Source organism: Myotis brandtii, unplaced genomic scaffold (assembly GCF_000412655.1).
Source record: "Myotis brandtii unplaced genomic scaffold, ASM41265v1 scaffold168, whole genome shotgun sequence".
In the NCBI taxonomy this organism is placed as follows: Eukaryota; Metazoa; Chordata; class Mammalia; order Chiroptera; family Vespertilionidae; genus Myotis; species Myotis brandtii.
In genome coordinates, this window is record NW_005356173.1 from 4,204,746 (window position 1) to 4,226,469 (window position 21,724).

The window sequence follows — 21,724 nt, forward strand, 5'->3', positions numbered from 1 at the left end:
ATTTCTTGCCACTCCCTTCTGGCCTACAACGTTTCTTTTGAGAAATTAGCTGACAATCCTTTGGGCACTCCCTTACTTTTCTCTTGCTGCTTTTAAGATTCTGTCTTTGTCTTTAATCCTTATTTTAATTATGGTGTCTTGGTGTGGGCCTCTTTGGGTTCATATTGTTTGGGACTCTGTGCTTCCTGGACTTATAAAAGTCTGTTTCTTTCACCAAGTAGGGAAAGTTTTCCGTCATTATTTTTTCAAATAGGTTTTCAATTTCTTGCTTCTTCTCTTCTTCTGGCACCCCCATGATGCAAATGTTGGTAAGAATAAGCATATTTCTATGCACATATATAATAGGAGTGTTTCCACATACAAAGATAAATAATCTCTGGATTAGCATGGTGCCTGCAAATGCCTACAGACTATTTCTGTCAGTGTGTGAGTATTTCAGTAACTCCCCGGGGTATTGAAAAAGAATTAATTAATTCCCTTTATTTCTTCTTCAGGTTTGCCTGCGATGAGATTTCATTCTCTACAGTTAAAGGACATCCTTTATGAGCTCTGTGAATAAATTTGGAATGATACTGTATATTTTCATCTAATGGAGGATTAGCTGTACTTTGAATAAGGATTGCTGCACTGGACAACTTCAGAATATTACTCACAATGTCATCGAACAGGAGTCAGAATCCCCATGGACTGAAGCAGATTGGCCTTGACCAGATCTGGGATGACCTCAGAGCCGGAATCCAGCAGGTGTACACCAGACAGAGTATGGCAAAATCCAGATACATGGAGCTCTACACGTATCCTGCTGCCTGCATTGAGAGCTATTTGCTTAGAAGCCTGTTTACTAATATGATCTGAGAATTATTAGAAATTTGACATGTTTTCTCTCTCAGTTCATCCATGAGTTCGTTTTAGCTTTAAAAATTAAGTCACTCTTAAGTTTTTTGAACAGAGGTGAAATTGGCTGGTTGGTAGTCTAAAGCTGTGCTGTTCAGTACAGTGGCTATAAGCTACACGTGGCTGTATTTCAAGTCATTTAAATTATGTAATTAAAAATTCAGTTTTGCCCTTACTGGTTTGGCTCAGTGGATAGAACGTTGGCCTGTGGACTGAAAGGTCCCAGGTTTGATTCTGGTCAAGGGCATGTACCTTGGTTGTGGGCACATCCCCAGTAGGAGGTATGTAGGAGGCAGCTGATCATGTTTCTAACTCTCTATCCCTCTCCCTTCCTCTATGTAAAAAATCAATAAAATATATTTTTTTAAAAATTTAGTTTTTATGTTGCAGTAGGGGCATTTTTTAAAATATGTTTTTATTGATTTTAGAGAGAGGAAGGGAGAGGGATAGAGAAATAGAAGCATTGGTGAGAGAGACATGAGAGAGAAACATTGATCTACTACCTCCTGCACAACCCCCCATGGGGAATCAAGCCTACAACCTGGGCATGTGCCCTGACCAGGAAAGAAACCAGTGACGTCTTGGTTCATGGGTTGATGCTCAACCATGGAGCCACACTGGCCAGGTGCAGTAGCTGTATTTCAAGTGCTCTGTAGATAGATAGTAGACTGCTTCCCTCATGGCAGAAAGTTTTGTTGGACAGCGCTGGTTGTGGGGGTTGGGGGTTGGTTTCCATGTTACCTGTGGCTGCCTTCATAGGGTAGATGGAGAAGAGTTGGATAGTTGCATCAGAAATGGTCTGGTCCACAAAGCTGATAGCATTTACTCTCTGGCCCTGTATGGGAAAAGTTTGCTGACCCATCTAAAGGGTTACTACACAGAGCTAAAGTTCTACTTTATGCTCTGTTTTTACAAACATGGTATTTTTAAAAAGTATTTCATTCATTTCGTAGTGCATGGTGTGTGCAAGGGACTGTGCCGTGTGCTATGGAGGTTATGTGGGGTGGAGGGCAAAAGATGTAGCTCCCATCTCCATTATATATTCAGTGATAGACTATTTAACTTGTAGTTTCTTGATGCCATTTAAGTATAATAAATTGAAATATAAGCTAACTTAATAGAGAGCAGATTGCTACTGATTTGCTGGTTCTAGGAGTTTAAAGTTTCTAGTTTAATGGATATTTATGTTTGTCATTAATATGTATCAATGATTGTCAAACTTGGTTAGATGATTTTCCAGTATACCCACAACTATGCTACTATTTTAAAATCTTTAAAACTTTTACATTAATTTAAGTAGATACAAAACTGTATGTTCCTTTCTAAATTTAAATTTTATTATAGGTGTGTACACATACTCATAATGTGTATATGTATACACTTCTGTAGAATATTTTTTTAAAAATAACAGCTTTATTGAATATCATTTACATACTATAAAATTCATCCTTTTTAAAAAGTATACAATGCAGCGGTGTTTAGTATAGTCACAGTTGTGCTACCATAACCATTTTCTAATTTTGAACATTTTTATCACCCCCAAAAGAAACTCTGTACCCATTAGTAGTCATCTCCATTCTCTCCTCCCCCAGCCTCTGGCAACCCCTGATCTACTTTCTTTCTCTAAGAATTTGCCTGTTCTGGACGCTTCATGTAAATGGAATCACACAGGATGTGGCTTTTCATGACTGGCTTTGTTCACTTAAGATAATAACATTTCCAGGCTCATCCTTTTTGTAGCAGGGTTGGTGCTTCATTTGTTCTAATGGCTAACTTGTGTGAACATGACGCATGTTTTCCATTCATCAGTGAGGGATATCTGGTCGTGTCCACTCTGGGCTGTCAGGAACAATGCAGCTGTTATGAATATTGTGTGAGTTTTTGTGTGCACCTGTGTTTTCATTTCTCTTGGGTACATACGTAGGAGTGGGATTGCTAGATCATATAATACAGGGAACACTTTTAAGCAGGATAGAATCTTTGCAAATGAGAGGATATTATTCCACTCAAGAGGGTTGTGGCCTTTTGGGTATGACAGTTTTTTTGTGTGTGTTTTTTTTGTAGTAGAGCTGAAGATGTGATTCCAGAGATTAGACAAGGCACTTGGTTGGATTTCTGGCTTTTAAAAAAAACGGGAGCATTAATGTGGAGATCAAGGAATTTTTATTATCTCTGGGGAATTTCTTAATGTGTAATTTTTTACTAAATCAGATTGGTCTTTTACCCAATAGGATGTTTTGCTTTTAGTATTCTCTCTAAGAAAGTAGACTTTGTCTGCTTGCAGCAATTACTGAATTCTTTTATTCTACAAGTAATTATAATTTGTAGTTGTTATAATAATTACAATTTTAAATATTTTAGGAATAATACTCTTAAATTGAGTGCTATTTTTTTGCCTTCCAGTTTGGTCTAAGACAATAACAGTTACATAAATTAATTAAGAGTGGAGAATCTAACTTTAAATCTTAAGATATTATTTATGAAATCATAGCCACAGTTTGAGTCCTGTGTGTCAGGCATTGTGCTAGGGACCACCTACATCTTATTTAAGGCTTAAACCACCCAGGAAGGTTGGTGTAGTAACCCTTGATGTCAGAAACCTGGTCTCCAAAACCTCAAGTAACTCACCTAATTGTTGTAACAACTACTGATAAATGATGATGCCAGAACTAAAATTCTTAGTAGTCTAAATATAGAAACTGCCTTTTATCTCCTATATGCCTCAGGATTTATATTTGGATGAATCGCATTTCTCAAAGTATTTTCTGTATTTTCCTTATGAAGTTCCAAAGAAGGGTGTTTTGATCAACTCTTTGTTTTTAAAAAAATTTTTTATTGATTTCAGAGAGAAAGGGAGAGGGAGAGAGAGATAAAAACATCAATGATGATACAGAATCACTGATCGGCTGCCTCCTGCATGCCCCATACTGGGGATAGAGCCTGCAACCTGGGCATGTGCCCTGACCGGGAATTGAACTGTGACCTCCTGGTTCATAGGTTGACACTCAACCACTGAGCCACGTCGGCCAGGCTGATAAACTCTTATTATATTAACTTTTAGGATACAGATAAAACAGTAGAATGTCTACTTGTATTTATTAATTTGATTATTGAAATCCTAGAATTGAACTCCTCCTTTCACCTGCATTTTTAGTATTAGTGTTATTGTCATAAGTAGAACTTTGAGTCATCTGACACATTTTTCTAGAGCACATCTTCACTTCCATTTAAGTCATTTTAAGATATATAGTACTTCCTGAAATTATGTGTTGCTATGACTACAGTTTTATGCCAGTTCAGTTTGCATAACAGTTTTGTTTCTGTTTAAGTTATTTTCTTCCAGGTGTATATTCAGTCTCCCATGGACCCACTTAACTGTATCGCTCCTTAAAATACTTTCCTACAGGCTGGTTTACAGTGACATCTGACACATGGGATTGTGAGGTTATGTTTCAGGTTAGCAGGCACTTTTGGTCCCGGGAAGAAGGAGCAGACTGCACCTCACTCTTCTGGGGTTACTCTTCAAAGGGTAAAGAACCTTATTAAGCAAGAGAGGATTGGAAAACTGGTTGAGAGAAAGAATGGAGGAACCCTTTTCTTCCCATATGTCTAACTGGTAGATTAGATTAGAACAATCTAATAAAGCTAATTTGTTCACTTTTATTTATCCTGGAGACAGGCCTGCCATGTTTTCTAGAAAAAGGAACCTACTTCTAGATGTGAAGTGATATTCTTAGAGCCCTTAGGAACCTGTGGAGTATTGAATAGGACGATGTAATAGGACTTTGGGCTGTTAGGCAGCATAAACGTTTTTCTTGTTTTTTTCCAGCTCAGAATGGCAAAGGAAAGAGAATGGAATTCGGAGAAGGAAAAGGTCTCAGAGCATCTGAGTCAGAAGGATCTAGTTCAGTTTCCTTTGTTTCCAGCCACTTCACAGAGGCTTCATTTTCTACTGAAGTTTTAGCCTTGAGCCCTTGTTCCCCACTCTGTGTCTTGTTGAGCACTTCCATGCAGTTGCAGTTTCCTGGGATGTCCCACATGCATATATGTAGTTAAATAATGACTTTTCTTTTTGCAGTAAAATACAGGAGCTCTCCTGTCCAGTACTCCTTGATAGTAGTCAGTTTCCTTTCTTTTGAACTTGAAATAGGAAATGAAGTTTCTTATCAATTTGTGGGCACCATTATATTTCCTGTGTCATGCCTGGTTCAGAGGACAGGCCAGGGTCCTGCTAGTGGAACAGGCACTTAGGAAGGGAATGCTATGCAAATTTATCTCCTATATGGCATAGCTGACAGACCCAGTCATATCTAGTCTAGGCACTGGGCTGTCCGATTGAAGTTTCTCTTTGTTTTTGTGAGGCCCAGGTCTACCTTCCCTCACTTCCAGGTCAAAATCGTTTTTTTGTTGTTGTTTTTCTGCTGTCATTATACTCCTCAAACTATCATTTTAGCTTCCCTGGGAATCAATTTAAACTTCCATGTTGATGTCTTTCTCTTTCTTTCTCTCTGCATTAGTTCTCATAAATTTTAAAGTTTCTGTTTTTCTCCCTGTAGTTCTGTGAGCTGAATTAGTTCATTCCATTTTCTTGGCCTGTTTTTTCAAAATGTTTTCCCCCAGTTTGGTGAAGGAGGGGTAGTGGGTGGGAGGAAGAGGTCATTGGGGAGAAAAAAGGGGACAGCTGCAATACTTTCAACCATAAAGATTCTTTTAAAAATCTTTTCCCCAACAGTACACTAAGGATCACGTTCAGTGTTCCTAGTAAGTTATAATATCAGCATATTCATAGTTCACATTTAACCTCTGTTCTGTGACACAACTCGTCCCTGGAGCGGGGCTCACTTCACCCAGAGTAGACCTGCTGAGCCATTGGCAGCCGCAGCAGGTGCTCTACAGGAATGACGTGCCAAGACATGCTGGTCCCACTGCCTCTCTGCACCTGCCAGCTGTATGCTCATGTCGCAGCTACCGCTGCCACTCTCTCAGGTTGACATGTTTTACCCTCCCCGGTTCTTCCAAAGAAGCTGGGGGTCCAAAGGGAAGATTCCAGCTACAGAATTCTCTTCCCTTTATAGAAACTCAAAATCTCAGAAAAACAGATCACATAGAAAGAGTAACATTTTGTTCTCGCAGTAGATTAGAGATGATCCATGTCCATTTGGAAATAACCATATAGCTTGAAGAATGTACTTGGGTATTTTATCTTGTACTTTTTATTCAGGGTCTTATATTAACCTTACTTTGCTCACCTAATGAGCATGGCGTACATCAAATCTAGACATAGAGATACAGTTCATTTTTTTTTTTTTCAAATGTGAGCTGCCATTCTCATGTATTTATACTCAGAAAGAGGCGCTAAGGGTTGTAACTGGTTCACAAAACGAAGTGCAAATTGTCAGTAGGCATATGGGGAAATGGTCAACTTCATAATTATTAAGGAAATGAAGAATTAAAAGTTTTAACCTGTCAGGTTGAAAAGAGTTTTAAAGAAGTGATTATAGCCAGTGTTGGCAGGAGTTGGGGAGCCAGAGCACCTCCATCGTCAGGTACGAATGTTAGTTTGCTAGTATCTTTTTGTAGAGAAATTTAGAAATATCAATATGTCTTTATATTTCTAAATTTGAAATTTGAAAATGTACCCTGGTTCAGTGATTTTTTTTAAACTTTATCCCAAAAACATAGTTGTATTCAGATTGAATGTGCAAGCTATTCAGAATAATAATAGGAAACAGTTGGAAACAGCCTCTGTCTTTAATAGTAAGAATTTGGTACTTAATGACCATAAATAGCCATTAAAAATAAATTGAGTATTCATTGACACGTAATAATGCTTGCAGTAAGAGTGAAAGCAAGATATAAAGTGGTATGTGTACTGTGAACCCCTGGCACACCCTATTTTTGAAAAGAAAAAAAAATTACCGCCCTTATTGAACATGGCTATTCGTAGTATTGGGCTTATGATGATTTTTTTTTTAAATATATTTTTTTATTGATTTTTTTACAGAGAGGAAGGGAGAGGGATAGAGAGTTAGAAACATCGATGAGAGAGAAACATCGATTCAGCTGCCTCCTGCACACTCCCTACTGGGTATGTGCTCGCAACCAAGGTACATGCCCTTGACCAGAATCGAACCTGGGACCCTTCAGTCCGCAGGCCGATGCTCTATCCACTGATCCAAACTGGTTAGGGCCTTATGATGATTTTTTAAAAAATGATCTGTGCTTTCTAGATTTTCAGTATATAGCATGCATTTAAAAATACACTTGATTAGTTTTTGTTAGTTTTCCTTAACCAAATGAAAATTGTCTCTACCTTTCACTATTGAGCTGGTACTATTAAAGTAGTTTTTAGGATTGAGAAATTGTATCTATCCTTAAGAACCTACAGAATTCATAATTACATTGCACTAGAGGCCTGGTGCACGAGAATCGTGCACTTGGGGCGGGGCGGGTGGGGGAATCCCTCAGCCCGGCCTGCACCCTCTCGCAGTCTGGGCGCCCTTGGGGGATGTCTGACAACTTAGGCCCACTCCCATGGGCCTAAGCCAGTGGTCGGCAAACTCATTAGTCAACAGAGCCAAATATCAACAGTACAACGATTGAAATTTCTTTTGAGAGCCAAATTTTTTAAACTTAAACTATATAGGTAGGTACATTGTTATTAACTTAATTAGGGTACTCCTAAGCTGGCCTTTGCTAAAAACGTCCTCAGTCTGATTGAGGTACGTTTGCTGAGGTCAATCCCTTCCAACTCTCCCATCCACACTCGTCTTGTATACTTGTTTCGACTATCTCCTTTCGTTCATCCTCTCTATATGTCCAAACCATCTCAACATACCTTTCTCAATCCTTGACACTACATTTTCTTTCACTCCACAGTGTTCCCTAAAATTGACTTAATAAACTTTACTTTTGTCACCCGCGCGATTTGCAGATGCGACTAGCATTAACCACTGCACAATGAGACTGCTGACTGACTAGCTCGCTCAACTTGTGTATGAATCGCGCACACCTCCCCCGCGCCGCGTCTCCTGTCGCCCGACCGACCGACATCCCCCACTTTTTATAACGCCACTTCTTCAAAATAGACTTGCCCAGGCCGAAAACCGACTTCTGCGCATGGGCCACAAAGTTTCAATCGCACTGTACGTGTGCGCCCGCACGTGCTATTTTGTGGAAGAGCCACACTCAAGGGGCCAAAGAGCCACATGTGGCTCGCGAGCCGCAGTTTGCCAACCACTGGCCTAAGCCAACAGTCGGATATCCTTAGTGCTGCCGTGGAGGCGGGAGAGGCTTCCGCCACCACCCCTGCACTCGCCAGCCGTGAGCCCGGCTTCTGGCTGAGTGGCACTCCCCTATGGGAGTGCGCTGACCACCAGGGGCCATTTCCTGCGTTGAGCGTCTGCCCCCTGGTGGTCAGTGTGCGTCATAGTGACCAGTCGTTCCCTGTTTGGTCAATTTGCATATTAGCCTTTTATTGTATAGGATTGTTGCCTCTAGAATTGAGTTTTTGTTTTTTATTAGTATGAATATGGTACTTTCAGCTTTTTTTGTGTGCTTCATGGTGTATATATATTCAGAGCACTTCAAATATTTGTAAATAGATCTTACAGTTAGTTACAAGCAATCTTTGCTTTTGGAATATGCTTTTAGATGCAAACTGATTTGCTTTGTGATATCACCCTTCGAATTCTGTCTAACCACAGCCTGGAGAGGACTTAGTTCTTTCATAATTTTGCCGACAGACTGTACTGGCTGACGGTAGGCCTGCTGCTCTGGCCACTTTGTAGTGAAAGTCTTTGCAAATGATCTTATTACAAATTCATTGTTGGAATTTCAACTCTTAGTTCTGTTGGTTAAGAAGTGGCAGTAGAAAATGGTTCTATTCTGTTTAGTTTTGTTTTAATTGAATTGCCGTTTAGAAGGTGAAAATGGTTTGAGTTTGGTAGTAACCAAAAGTCGCAAATTGGTTCCCCTCCTCCCCTTTAGATGAGGCCTGGTACTGTAGAGTCACAGAGACATCCAGACCTTCGCAGCATTACAGTAGCCACTGTGTGTCACAGTCAGGTATGTGACCACACCCACAGCAGGAATGGCCTATCTTTTCCTAGCATCTGAGGTAGGGGGAGATGTTTGGGAAATGTCTGCAGAAAGATGAGCTTGTGTGGCTTTGCCTGAGACCTCTTTGCATCTGATGTGACCCTTTTCACGGTGACTTGTCCCTACTAATCATGCAAAAGGTGTGCCTTGGCAAGTGATTGAACAGTTCCAGGGTGACGAGGTGTGCGGCCTATCTCCGAAGCAGAAGCAGACTTGGCTCTTCACCACCAACTGCCACCTACAGAACCGTCCTGCTTGCCTGTGAGGTGATCTGGGCAGATCCCAAGAGGGCCAAGTGTCTGCTTCCAAAGAGGTCTTCCAGGAACCTTCTGAAATAACCTCAAGTTTTAAAAGTCAAATATGTGGGTTTGCCAGACTCTGGCTGCCCTAGTATAAAACACTAACCCATTGACTGCTGAATGAAGCCTCTATTTTATTGCCTTTTAGATTTTTAGTTTATTTTTACCTCCTTGTGGATTTTCGTTTTCTTATTTCCTCCTAACTTCTATATTTAATCTTTCCTCTGAATCTATTTTGTTTTTGCTTTAAAAGTAATTTTAGATTTGATCATTTTTCTCCTAATTATTGGTCATATTTACTTTTTATACTCATCATAGAAAGTAAAAAAATGATTACTTAACACATAATTGAGCATGTGTTGGAATGGTGGGTGGTATGGTATGTGAAGGGACAGAAGGAGCCCCGATTCCTACAGACAGAGCAGCTGGATGCCAGAGGCCGAGAATTTCCTGACTTGGAGAAAGGGCACCAGGAGTTAGGAGTGCGCCCATTTCAGAGTCCTTTAGACATGGATCACTCCCTGCAAGACGATGCACTCAACAGTCATGGTGCTTTCTCTGGCAGCTCACTGAGATGTGCCTTTTTCTTTTCTGATAACGGTCCCCCACATAGTGTGGTTGATGAAAAACTGAATGGAAGCTGGTGTGTTGGCACATCCCTGTCTGTCTGTCTGTCCGGGCGGGGGGGAGGAGGGCTGTGCTTCTTCCTTCAGTGCCATTCTTTTGTAAAAGGTGGTTCACTGCTCCCTCAGAAGTATTCCCCTCCTGTTTGTATATAAACTCTGTGTCTGCTTCCTATTCAAGAAAACTGCAAGTATGGTTCTCCCGGCCAGCATTTCACATGAGGAGCAGGCTTAGGCTGAAGTCTTGTTATTAACTTAATTAGGGTACTCCTAAGCTGGCCTTTGCTAAAAACGTCCTCAGTCTGATTGAGGTACGTTCGCCGAGGTCGATCCCTTCCAACTCTCCCATCCACAGTTGTGAAGTCTTCCACAGTTGGACACAGCTATTCCTTTTGTGGGTTGAAACTGTTTACTGGAAAAAACTGCATGAACTGAAGAGTAGATGCATTGGGGAGCTTTATAACATGTAATTTTTGTTTTTTTTTATGTTATCCTGTTTAAAATATTAGGAATCCAAAAAGGCACACAGTGCAGGTCCATGTCCTTTCCATCCATGTTTTACTTAACGTCTGAGCAGCAGGCATCCTATGGCTGCTCGCTTGGGTACAAAAACGAGTGCTATATGCAATTTAAATTAATCTTTAACACAAACAACTTCCCAGTTGTAAGTATCTAAGTAAACATATATCTATAGGGTTGTTTTTTGGTTTTTTTTTGTAGAAATGGTTCCCTGGTCATTGATTCTGATAGAGAACTAGGTCTGAAACATCCCTGTGAGTGAACAGCAACAGTCTCCTGACCTCATGCCATTTTCAGCTTATATCTAATCACTTGTAACTGTGGTTGTGTGGTCCAGAAACAAGCATCTCTGCTAGAGCCAATAGAAAAGTTCATTTTTTTCTTGATGGCTTTGATAATATTTGAACTTTAGTCAGAATAGGAATTGTCTTAATGGCTGGTCTTCTTACCTACATGCTTTTAGAAATGTGGAAACCAAAATTACTTTTGGCAGAAAGCACTCCAAATGTGTAATACGTTTATTTCTAATAATTCATAGGTAGGTCAGTTTTCTGTTTGTTTTGTGTATGTGTGTGTGTGTTTTGTTTTTGTTTTGTCGGTAAATTTTAGGATTCTGACTTGTATATTGGAATTTCCATCCTATTTTACTTCCCTGTTCTGTAGATATTTATTCTGGCTTATATTTTCTGTTCTTTATTATGTTTCAGGTATTCTTATAAGCTATCTCAGACACCTGCTAAGTCAAGTTGAGGGTGTATACGTGTGCAAGATGGAATGTCTCTGATGAATGTTGATGGTCTCGTTTCATTGTTAGGAAGTATCTGATGGGTAATGTGACAGCTGACATTGCAGAGATGCTAAGAGGAGGGAGAAAGGTTTCAATGCTGTGATGGTTAGAAAGTTTCATGAACTAGTAGAGTTTGTGGACCTCAAAGGGTGACTAGGTAAGAAGAGAAGAGGAAAGTCTTGCAGAGTTTTCCTGGAGGGAGGAAGGTGAAGGTGGGAAGCAGCACTTTCAGAGGACATGCTTTGGTAGCTCAAGTAGCTCTGTAAGAAGAACTAGATGACTTGGGCAGTTTAACTGGCTTGGATAAAGGATGGTGCCAGGTTGTTGTGAATCTTGAAAATCAGGTGAATTTGTACTTTTTTTTTAAGTCGTAGGTCCATAGAGTTGGAATATGACTTGAGAATTAAGGGCTTCATGTAAACAAATTTTAGGAGGATTAATCTGGAAACAGATGGGATTGAAATAGGAAAGAGATCAAAGGCAGGAAGAAAATAACTTCTAAACTTCTTGGAGGAGTAATCCAAGTGTGACGTATAAGGTGAGCTAAGATAGTGGCCATAGAAATGGAACACAAAAGGAGCAAATTACTGGGCTTCTGCTGAAATTTGTGTTTTGACTTTCCCATCTGTGATATTACTAAAATGATAGTAAAATAATTTTTAGCCTGGCCAGTGTGGCTCAGTGGTTGAGTGTATACCTATGAACCAGGAGGTCACAATTCAATTCCAATCAGGGCACATGCCTGGGTTGTGGGCCTGATCCCCGTTGTGGGGCATGCAGGAGGCAGCCGATCAGTGCTTCTCTTCATCATTGATGTTTCTATTTCTCTCTCCTACTCCCTTCCCCTCTGAAATCAATAAAAATATATTTTTAAAAAATGAGAGAACAGACATTATAAATAGATAAGAATGCAACAATTTTTTGGAAGTTGAAAAGCTGATGGAGGCAAGGTACTGATTACTGGGGCATAGGAAGCCTCAGTTTAGAAGATACTCAGAGGAGGATGCTAGCAAGACAGCTGCTGGGCCTGCAAGACCAGAGAAGCGGGATCTGCAGGCTCTGGTTGGACAGGAGGTCGAGGTGTGAGACTGAGCAGGGCCTGGGAGGTGAGGGATAAATTCAGAATCATCTCCTTCTACTCCCAAGCACAGAACACATGGCAGCAAGAGCTTACATCCCAAGCAGAATTATTGCTTGTATTTAGGGACCAATTTTAGAAATTTGGAGAAGGAGACCTGGCAGAGGTTGGCATAAATAGGAACTATCAACAGTGCTTATGGTAGAAAGTTCACAGTTGATGAGTCTCCAGTCCCATATCAAAATACCGGGGGTGATGCTGGAGACAGAACAGTTCTGGAAAAACTGAAGACCCTGAAAAATAAACACATTTATTAACATGGGAAGATACGGCAGTCAATGGCCAGCTCCAAGATGGAAGAGTCACTCAAAACTGTGGCCCACCATCCCCACTCAGGCCAGTGGCATTTCCAGTGGGCTTTTAGCACCTTATCACTAAGGATTAATAAATGTATGGAAGGACAGAATAAACAGAAAAAAAGGGAAAATGAAGATGATAATACAGGGCACAGAAGAAAATGTTTTAAAAATTATTGTCAGATATGAGAAGCTCCTTATACAGCAGTAAATTAGGAGGAACAGGACAATAAGAAAACTCACATCTGAAATGGTAACTGAGACTCTAAAAAGAAAAGTAGTAAAAGAACGAGAAGACCAAGAAGTAACCCAGAGACCCAATATATGACTGTTAGGAAGGAATTCCAGAGAAAAATGGAGGAGACTTAAAATTTATAATATTATCCTATCTAATAAAAGCAATATGCAAATTAACCGTCACCCTGCGACAGATGGCGGCGCCCATAGCAGCGGGGGCAGGACGCTGGCGGCGTCACCCCGGCAACGTGAGCCCAGCAGGCAAGTGAGGCCCGCAGGCAGCACCCAGCAGGGCCTGCTTGGCCCTGTCACCACAGCGTCCCACCAGCAGCCAAGTGCAGCCTGCAGGCAGCACCCAGCAGGGCCTGCTTGCCCATCACTGTGGTATGGAGCAGGCAGGCCCTGCAGAGAGCAGAGACCCATGGGGAGCGGGCCCAAACCGTTAGTAGGACATCCCCTGAGGGCTCCCGGATTGGAGGGGGTGCATGTTGGGCTGAGGGACACCACCACCACCCCCCCCTGCATGAATTTTGTGCACCGGGCCTCTAGTAGAGATTATAAAATAATTTCCTATAACTGAACATGCTAAATCTAGTGACAAGATAATGAAGAGAAAAGCGCATTACCAGGAACAAAGTAATGACATTTCTGTTCAGAAAGGATTAAGAAAGATGCCAGAACCTACGATTGAAATAAAGAGAGCAGATTAGTTTTTGGACTAGTATTGTCCAGTAGGTCTGGAGAGCAGCCAGTCCACATTGGAGCCACAAGACTGGAGAGCTCTGGAAATTGTTGCCAGAATTAAGACCATGGGTGTGATAAGTGAAACTCAGCCTTAAGGTACCAGTAGGAATGTATAGGGTATCAGAAGTTTCTGCATGCTTCCTAGTGTGCCTTCCCCACAGCAGCTTCATGGAAAGGAGAGTGTAGCATATGTCTCCTTCATGTAAGGCTGCTTTAATTGAGGATGTTCTTGAGATTTACCCATGTTACTGTAAGTATCACTAGGTCTTCCTTTTTATTGCTGAGTAGTATTCTGTTGTATGAATATGGCAGCTTTTTAATTCATTCTTTAATAGTAGATACTTGCTATTTCCATTTTTAGGTATAATGAACAAAGCTACTATGACATTTGGAGTTGTGTGACAGCTTCACCAGCACTTGATGTGTCATTCCTATGGTTTTAGCTGCTGTTGTGGGTGCACAATAGTATCTTTAATTTGGGTTTTCCTAGTGATTAATGGTGTCGAGTCCCTTTTCACATGCTAGTTGATTATTTGTAAGTCTTTTTTTAATAAAGTATTCTAGTCTTGCTGGGTTTTTTTCCCCATTTTTGGATTGCTATACTTTTTATTATTGGGTTGTAGGAGTTTATTTAGGATACCAGTTTTGTCAGATATGTCTTGCTAATATTTTCTCTCAGTCTGAGGCTTGTTATTCCTTTTCTTACTGGAGTCCTTGGGTGAGCAGGTATTTTTTATTTTGAGAAAACTTACTTTGTTTTATTTTTCTTTTGTAGTTATGTGACCTATAAGAAACCTTTGCCTAGATCACAAAAATACACTGTTTCCCTCCTAAAGCTTAATGGTTTGCACTTTTACATTTAGATTTAGGATCCATCTTGAGTTAATTTTGTGGATGGTGTGAGGTAGGGCTCAAGGTTCATTTTTCCTCTCTGTGGCTATCCTATTATTCCAGTGTCATTTGTTGAAAAGACTCTTCCCCAATCGGTTGCTTTGGTGCCTTTGTTAAAATAACTGGTAATGTAAGTGATTGTGTTTCTAGAATTGTTTCATTGATCTATTTATCCATCCTAAAGGAATGATTACTAATTTGTAAAGTATTTTTGCAAGTGGTGGTAGGCGGTGCCCACATGTCCATGGAAATCTTTTTGCTGTCATTTCTTAATTACTGTAGCATTATAAAAAACCTTGAAGTCAGGTAGTAATAAGTCTTCCAGCTTTGTTCTCTACTCTCCTGCCCCCCCCCCCAGATTATTTTGATTCTAGGTTCTTTGCATTTTTCTAAATTTTACTTTCAGCTTGTAAATTTCTAGCCTAAAAACTACTGGGGTTATAATTGGGATTGTATTTAATTTTTTAAAAAGTAAGTCTTATTGAGATATAACTCACATGCCACAAAATTATCCATTTAAAGTGTACATTTCAGTGTTTTTTAGTATATTCACAGACCTGTTCAGCTATTACTACATTCAGTTTTAGAACATTTTTTATCGTATCTGAAAAAAACCTTGTACCCTTTAAACTGTCATATGCTTACTCTCCCTGCCTCCTACCAATCTACTTTCTATCTCTATAGATATGTCTATTCAGAACATTTTGTATAAATATAATCATGATATGGTGTTATGGACTGAATTCCGTGCCCCCAAAATTTATATGTTGAAGCTCTAAACCCAATTTTATAGTACTTGGAGATGTGGTCTTTGGCGGGGGGAGAGAAGTAAGATTAAGTGAGGTCATAAGATAAGGCCCTAGTACTATAGGATTGGTGTCTTTATAAAAAGAGGAAGAGACACCAGAACTCTCTCTCCGAGAACACAGGGAGAAGGCAGCTGTGTACAAGTCAGGAAGGGAGTCCTCACCAGAAACGAGCCCTGATGGCACCTTGGTCTTGGACTAATGGCCTGCAGAACTGCGCAGCGCTCTGAGAGTGTGCTAGGTGAGTGTATGCTTCAGTCATGATTCCTCTATGATGAATGCTTATGGGTATAATGACCATATCAGAAAGGCTTTGAATTGAATTGAAGGCTTTGAATATTTTCTAATTTTATTCCAGAGAAATTGTAACTGCGTGCACTCTGACCCCCGGTGGATAGAAGCTCCCATTTTCCTGCATTTTGGCTGTCATTGGGTTTTTTTCTTTAAACCTTTGTTAATTTAGTAGCTGCAGATTAATATATTGCCAAGAAACAGAAGTCAGGCTATACCAAATAAGCAAAAAAATTCCCTGGATGCAAACTAGAGCTGGGTGCTAGGTAAGAATTATGAGCCTCTGTGGCAGCTTTTAAGGATTTGGATGAGAGGTGGGCTGGAAGATGGTGGCTACACAGAAAAGGAGATAAAGCCTCAGGCAAATGGTGGGGGTAATGCCCCCATGTCCTTAGAAATCTTTAGTGAGGAAATGAACTGGAAAACAAAATTACTGATCCACTGTTCCAGGAAGGCAACTAGGAAACCAGTTTGAGCTGAGTTCTGGATGTGAGGGTAGTATGGAAAGTCTATCTTGGGAATTTGTCACTTTGAGTTTGTCTACCAACTTGTTACAGGATTTCCTCAAGCTCGAAATTAATGTGGAAACCACTGAAAGTGAGATTTAAAAGTATATAAAGTTATGAAGCAGAGGAGAGAGTTCACAGGAACAAGTCAGCACGTAGAATGAACAGAACTGGAGCCTCAGGAACTGCAACAATAGGATCTTTAGAGAGTGAGCGCCTCTTAAGTATGTTAAGACAGTTAGTGATATGCAGAATCAAAAATGTACAGGAACAAAACACTGGAGAATAAGATTTTTTTTTAAAATATATTTTATTGATTTTTTACAGAGAGGAAGGGAGAGAGATAGAGAGTTAGAAACATCGATGAGAGAGAAACATCGACCAGCTGCCTCCTGCACATCTCCCACTGGGGATGTGCCCACAACCCAGGTACATGCCCTTGACCGGAATCGAACCAGGGACCTTTCAGTCCGCAGGCCGACGCTCTATCCACTGAGCCAAACCGGTTTCGGCGAGAATAAGATTTTTAAAAGGACCAGGAAATTCTACAAATATAAAATACAGTCATTAACAGTAACCAGCAAATGTGACACAGCTGAGAGAATCACTTAATCAGACGGTAGATCCAGGAAAATTAGGAAGTTTGGACAAAGAGGGAAAGTGATGGCGAATGACTGAAGAAATAAAGTGAGATAGGGAAGGAAGGTGACATGAATATGCCCGATATACATGTAGTAGAAAAGATAGGAAAAAGTGGAAGGGGGGATCAGAGGAGATAACCCAAGAATTTATCAGAATTGATGAAAAGCAAAATAGGCATGCCAGATTTTAAGGTAACCATTACATGAATACAAATAAAATGTGTAATGCCAACATAATAAAAACTATAGTGTAACAGGGAATATTGACCCATTAGAAAGGGCAAAGGGAGAAAACAAGCATAAAGGAAAAATAATTAAAATAGGAAACGCAAAATATGGTAGAAGTTAATCCAATTAGCAATATAAAACAATAAAATCTTAAAACCAAACTTGTCCATCAGAGATTATTAGACTCATTTTTTTTAAAGTGAATTTTTCAATGGTGGTGAGCATAGACACATCAAAACATTGATGAGAAACATCATGTATCGGCTGCCTCCTGCATGCCCACTACTGGGGATCGAGTCCGAAACCCAAGGCATATGCTCTGACTGGGAATCAAACCATGACCTCCGGCCGGGCCAGTATAAAAGATCTGAAAAACAGACCAGCTTGCTCTGATGGGTCCCAGCAGTCAGAGAATGGATATTGCCTTCAAGCACATACAAAGAAAATCATATTCAGCTGTAAGTCTCATCACATTTCAAAAAAAACTATAAAAAAGATAGCATCCTCTGTTTAATTTAAAAATGAAATTACGTGTTTTTAAGGTAAAGGAAAATACACCTTTGAATCTAAAAAATTCTAAATCACTTAATCAAGAGAACTAATAATGGAAAAAAATAAAATATAACTAATAAGGAAAACACATATCAGACCCTGGTGATGCAGCCAAAGTGGTATGGAGGAGAAAATCTGTAGTTTTCAAAGCTTATATTAGAAAGAGCAAAGTGGAGAAATTGTAAAGCTAAGCAACCAAAGCAAGGATTTATAGAAAAAAGAAAGCAAATGTAAAGAAATAAAAAGAACAGAAATAAAGATACAGTGATTAAAATTAATAAGTTGCAAACCGGTTCTTTGAAAAGACTAATAGACAAGCCTCTGGCAAAATTAATTATAAAAAATATTTAAAATAAATAAGGCCTTTTTTTAAAAAAGAGAAGACTAAACAACTGGGCAGTCTACTTGAAAACTTAATGAAATGGGCAGTCTAAAAATAGCAATACATAATAGTGGGAAAGGATAGACCATATAATATACTGTGTGTGACACATTGCTCATTATCATATACAGTTGTACTCAAGGTAGATTAGAAACCTCAATGTGCAAATCAAATTTAAAAGAAAGTAGAATCATGCCAAAAATTGAACCCACCAAATGATCATTAACAACAAGAGAGTGGATAAATTGTTGTAAATCTGTACTATGTGGTATATTGCATACAAATGGAGCCGTCTCATCTTAACAGGAGCAAATGTGCATGTTACAACTTGTGTAATCTCAAGTTTGAAAACAAAATAACTTCATATATAGTTACCCAGTAAAATAGAAAAACTTCCATAGGAATGATAGGCACCAAATCATGGGTATCTTTGCCCCTAGGAACAGTGGAAGGAGGAATGGATTATGGAGCAGTACATAGTAATAATCAGTCATAATCTGTACCACGTCATTTCCTAAAACATTATGGAGGTTTTGGATGGAATGAGACGAGAGGGAAATAGTAAGATTTTTTCCAATTGGGTCATGAGCTTCATTGTATATTATAATCCGTGATTCTCTCTGCATTGGAAACATTTAATAAAATGATTCATTGTTTTAAGGCATAGTTTTTTTTTATTATTACTAAGGTTGAGGAATTTGGGGAGGAGGCCATTAATACATATTTCTTTTAGCTTTTGGATTTTCTGTTGAAATATTTTGCCCATGTTTCCGTAGAGATTAACTTTCTATATTGCTTTAAATTACCTTAATTTATTAAAGATAGTAACTCTGTTAGTTTAAAATATTTTTTATTAAAATACTTACAAATTTTCAGATTAAGTATTTATGACTTTGGCCTTCTTCAAACTGAGATAAAAAATATAATACTTGTATATTTTCTTTGTTTTATGGTTCCAGTCTGTATATTTTCTTAGTCTACTTATATTTTTAATGTGGCTTATTTTTTAAATTTCTTCTTGCCATAATGTTACTTACTGAATAATCTATCTTTACTCACTGGCTTGAAATAGCTCTATTAGTTCTTAAAATATACCACTAAAGATTTAAAAATATATATATATATATATCTGAATATTCTGTTTTGTTGATATTTCTTTCTACCTGAATCAGTTTAATTTTTTCCAAGTAAAATACATGCTGATACACTAAAATAGTATTAAAGGTTATAACAAAACTAGAGGCCTGGTGCACCTCAGCCTGGTGCCGCGCTGCTCCGGGCCCTGCTGTGTTGCCATGGGGGCGAGAGAGGCTCTCGCCACTCACCTGAGCTCTGAGCTCTTTGTCTGGCGCCTGTCGGTCAGCTGAGCAACGCTCCTGCTTTGGGAGTGCACTGACCACCAGGGGGCAGCTCCTGCATTGAGTGTCTGCCCCCTGGTGGTCAGTGCACATCATAGTGACCTATCAAACGGTCTACCAGTTGACCAGTCGCTTAGGGTTTTATATATATAGACTAGGAGCCCAGTGCATGAATTCATGCACCTTGAAAGGAACTGTGGGCCGTGAGGCTGTGGTGGGCATGGGGGCAGGTCTCAGCCCATCCTCCAAGTTCCCGCCTGGCCCCTCCCACCGCAGCCCCCGGTCCCCTGTCTGCCTGCAGCCCCACTTCTGCCGCTGCCGTCGGGTGCCAGCAGTGGGTGCTAGCGCCCAGTGGGACTGCGGCATGCGGGAGCAAAGGATTTTCAGTAACCACCAGAGGCTCGCCCCGATGATAGCAACCGGCACCCCACCTTGGTCTGGCACCCCAGCTCACCTGCTCCACCATCCTGCTCCTGCCGCAACCGACGCCCTCCATGTTCCGCACTCTGCCACCTGCTGTTGATGCCCACCATGTACTTCGTGCGCCCCGATGGTCAGCGCACGTCATAGCAACCGGTTGTTCTGCCATTCGGCCTATTTGCATATTAGCCTTTTATTGTATAGGATAGCCTTTTCTGCCTCACCAACCCCCATTCCCATTCTCTCCACTACCTCTCCCCAGAGGCAGCTGTTTTAGACTTTGGCTGTTTATTCTGTTTGTTTTTACACATCTCTATAATTCTCAGTAGTGCATGTCCACTGCTCTTGTGGTTAATCATGTTTGACACCTGCAACTTTTCTGTTGGAATAACAGGATTTGGTCTCTTGCCTGCCATTTCTTCTGCTTTTTTGTCCTTCACCCTCAAAATGTATCTTTGTTTAAATCTACTCCTAATCATTTTAAAATAAAGTTTTGATTATTTCTATATTTTTAATGTATGCTTCTGAAAATATAGCTAAGCATTGTAATAGACTGTATTATTACCTTTTTGTTTTTATTGAAGTAGGTAATTGCAACCTTTCCTTTGTACCTGTTGCCTTCTCATACACTTGGGACAGTTTTCCTAGAGAGAGTCTCATTCAGTGGTTTTCAACCTTCCTAATGCCGCGACCCTTTAATACAGTTCCTCATGTTGTGGTGACCCCCAATTTCATTGTTACAGATTGAACATAATTAACACATAGTGATTAATCACAAAAACAATATGTAATTATATATGTGTTTTCCGATGGTCCTAGGCGACCCCTGTAAAAGGGTCGCGACCCACAGGTTGAGAATCGCTGCAATTAAATGATCTAGAACAGCGGTTCACAACCCATGGGTCGCCTAAGACCATCGGAAAACACATATATAATTACATACTGTTTTTGTGATTAATCAGTATGCTTTAATTATGTTCAGTTTGTAACAATGAAATTGGGGGTCACCACAACATAAGGAACTGTATTAAAGGGTCGCGGCATTAGGAAGGTTGAGAACCACTGATCTAGAAGGTCTAGTGTTTTTTTGGCGCCTTTCCTCCTGGACTTTCTCTCTTCCTCCTGGGCTGGCTGCTTGCAAGGCTTGCAGACAAACTTATGAATGGGGCTGGTTCACTTTTACCTTTATTGGGATGTGAATAGTGGGGTCTCTTCTCCACTCTAGTTTTCAATAAATAGACTTTGTTGCTACATTGGAAATGTACTGATGTTGAGATATTTTATAAGAAAATACATTCCTATTGATCACTGTTTATTATCGAGGGTGCATGTTGATTTCCTTAACTTTTCTCCAAGTCATGTTTATAACTACTGCACGAGTGTTCACCAGTCAAATCAAACTCGAGGGGCTGGCGTCCCTCCTTCTAAATCGAAAAAGGGGCAAACGCCTGGGGGAGCGCAATTTGTTGGCTTGGAATTATACAAACGACTTAAAGAATTTTTGAAGAATTACTTGACAAATCTTCTTAAGGTAAGACGTTTGACAGATATGCTGAGCATTTCTAATAGAACATTAAAAAGATAGTGAAATAATAAATCTAATTTCAGTGCTAAATCTTTCACTGTCATTTGTTCATTGTTTTCATCATTGAGTTTTCGTGCGGGTGTTTTGTTAATTTGTTAAATTAGGAGTTTTCGATATCCTTACATTATAGTAATACTCTTTCCTTAAATTGCTAACCATTTTGTGATTTGGTTGTTAGAAATTGATGAACTGTTTAAAGTATATAATTATGAATTCAAATGACCTGTATTGTACTTGGAACCCAATGTGCTGTTCTGAATCAGAATGTACGTGTGATTGTGAGGTTTTCCAACCTATAGTAACCACATTTTCCCAATGTGAATCTTGCCTTTTACACACAATCACATGGTATATCTCCGAGCTACAATGAAATTGTGCCCTTGGCTAGGATGGGTTTCACTAGAACACCATTGCCTTCAAGTGTGGG

The 21,724-nt window shown here is 39.9% G+C and overlaps 1 protein-coding gene across 2 annotated transcripts in view; it reads left to right on the forward strand.

Moving 5' to 3' along the window:
- Positions 1–470: 470 nt before the first annotated feature.
- Positions 471–21,724, forward strand: part of CUL1 (cullin 1) — a 65,497-nt gene continuing 44,243 nt past the window's right edge. Inside the window, exons 1-2 of one of the 2 annotated variants that reach the window (XM_005862818.2) lie at positions 471–794; positions 21,069–21,243. In XM_005862818.2, coding sequence (XP_005862880.1) covers positions 655–794; positions 21,069–21,243 — 315 coding nt within the window. In that variant the 5' untranslated portion in view covers positions 471–654. Of the gene's footprint in view, positions 795–21,068; positions 21,244–21,724 lie in introns of those variants that run through there. The other variant, XM_005862819.2, reaches the window with a different exon arrangement.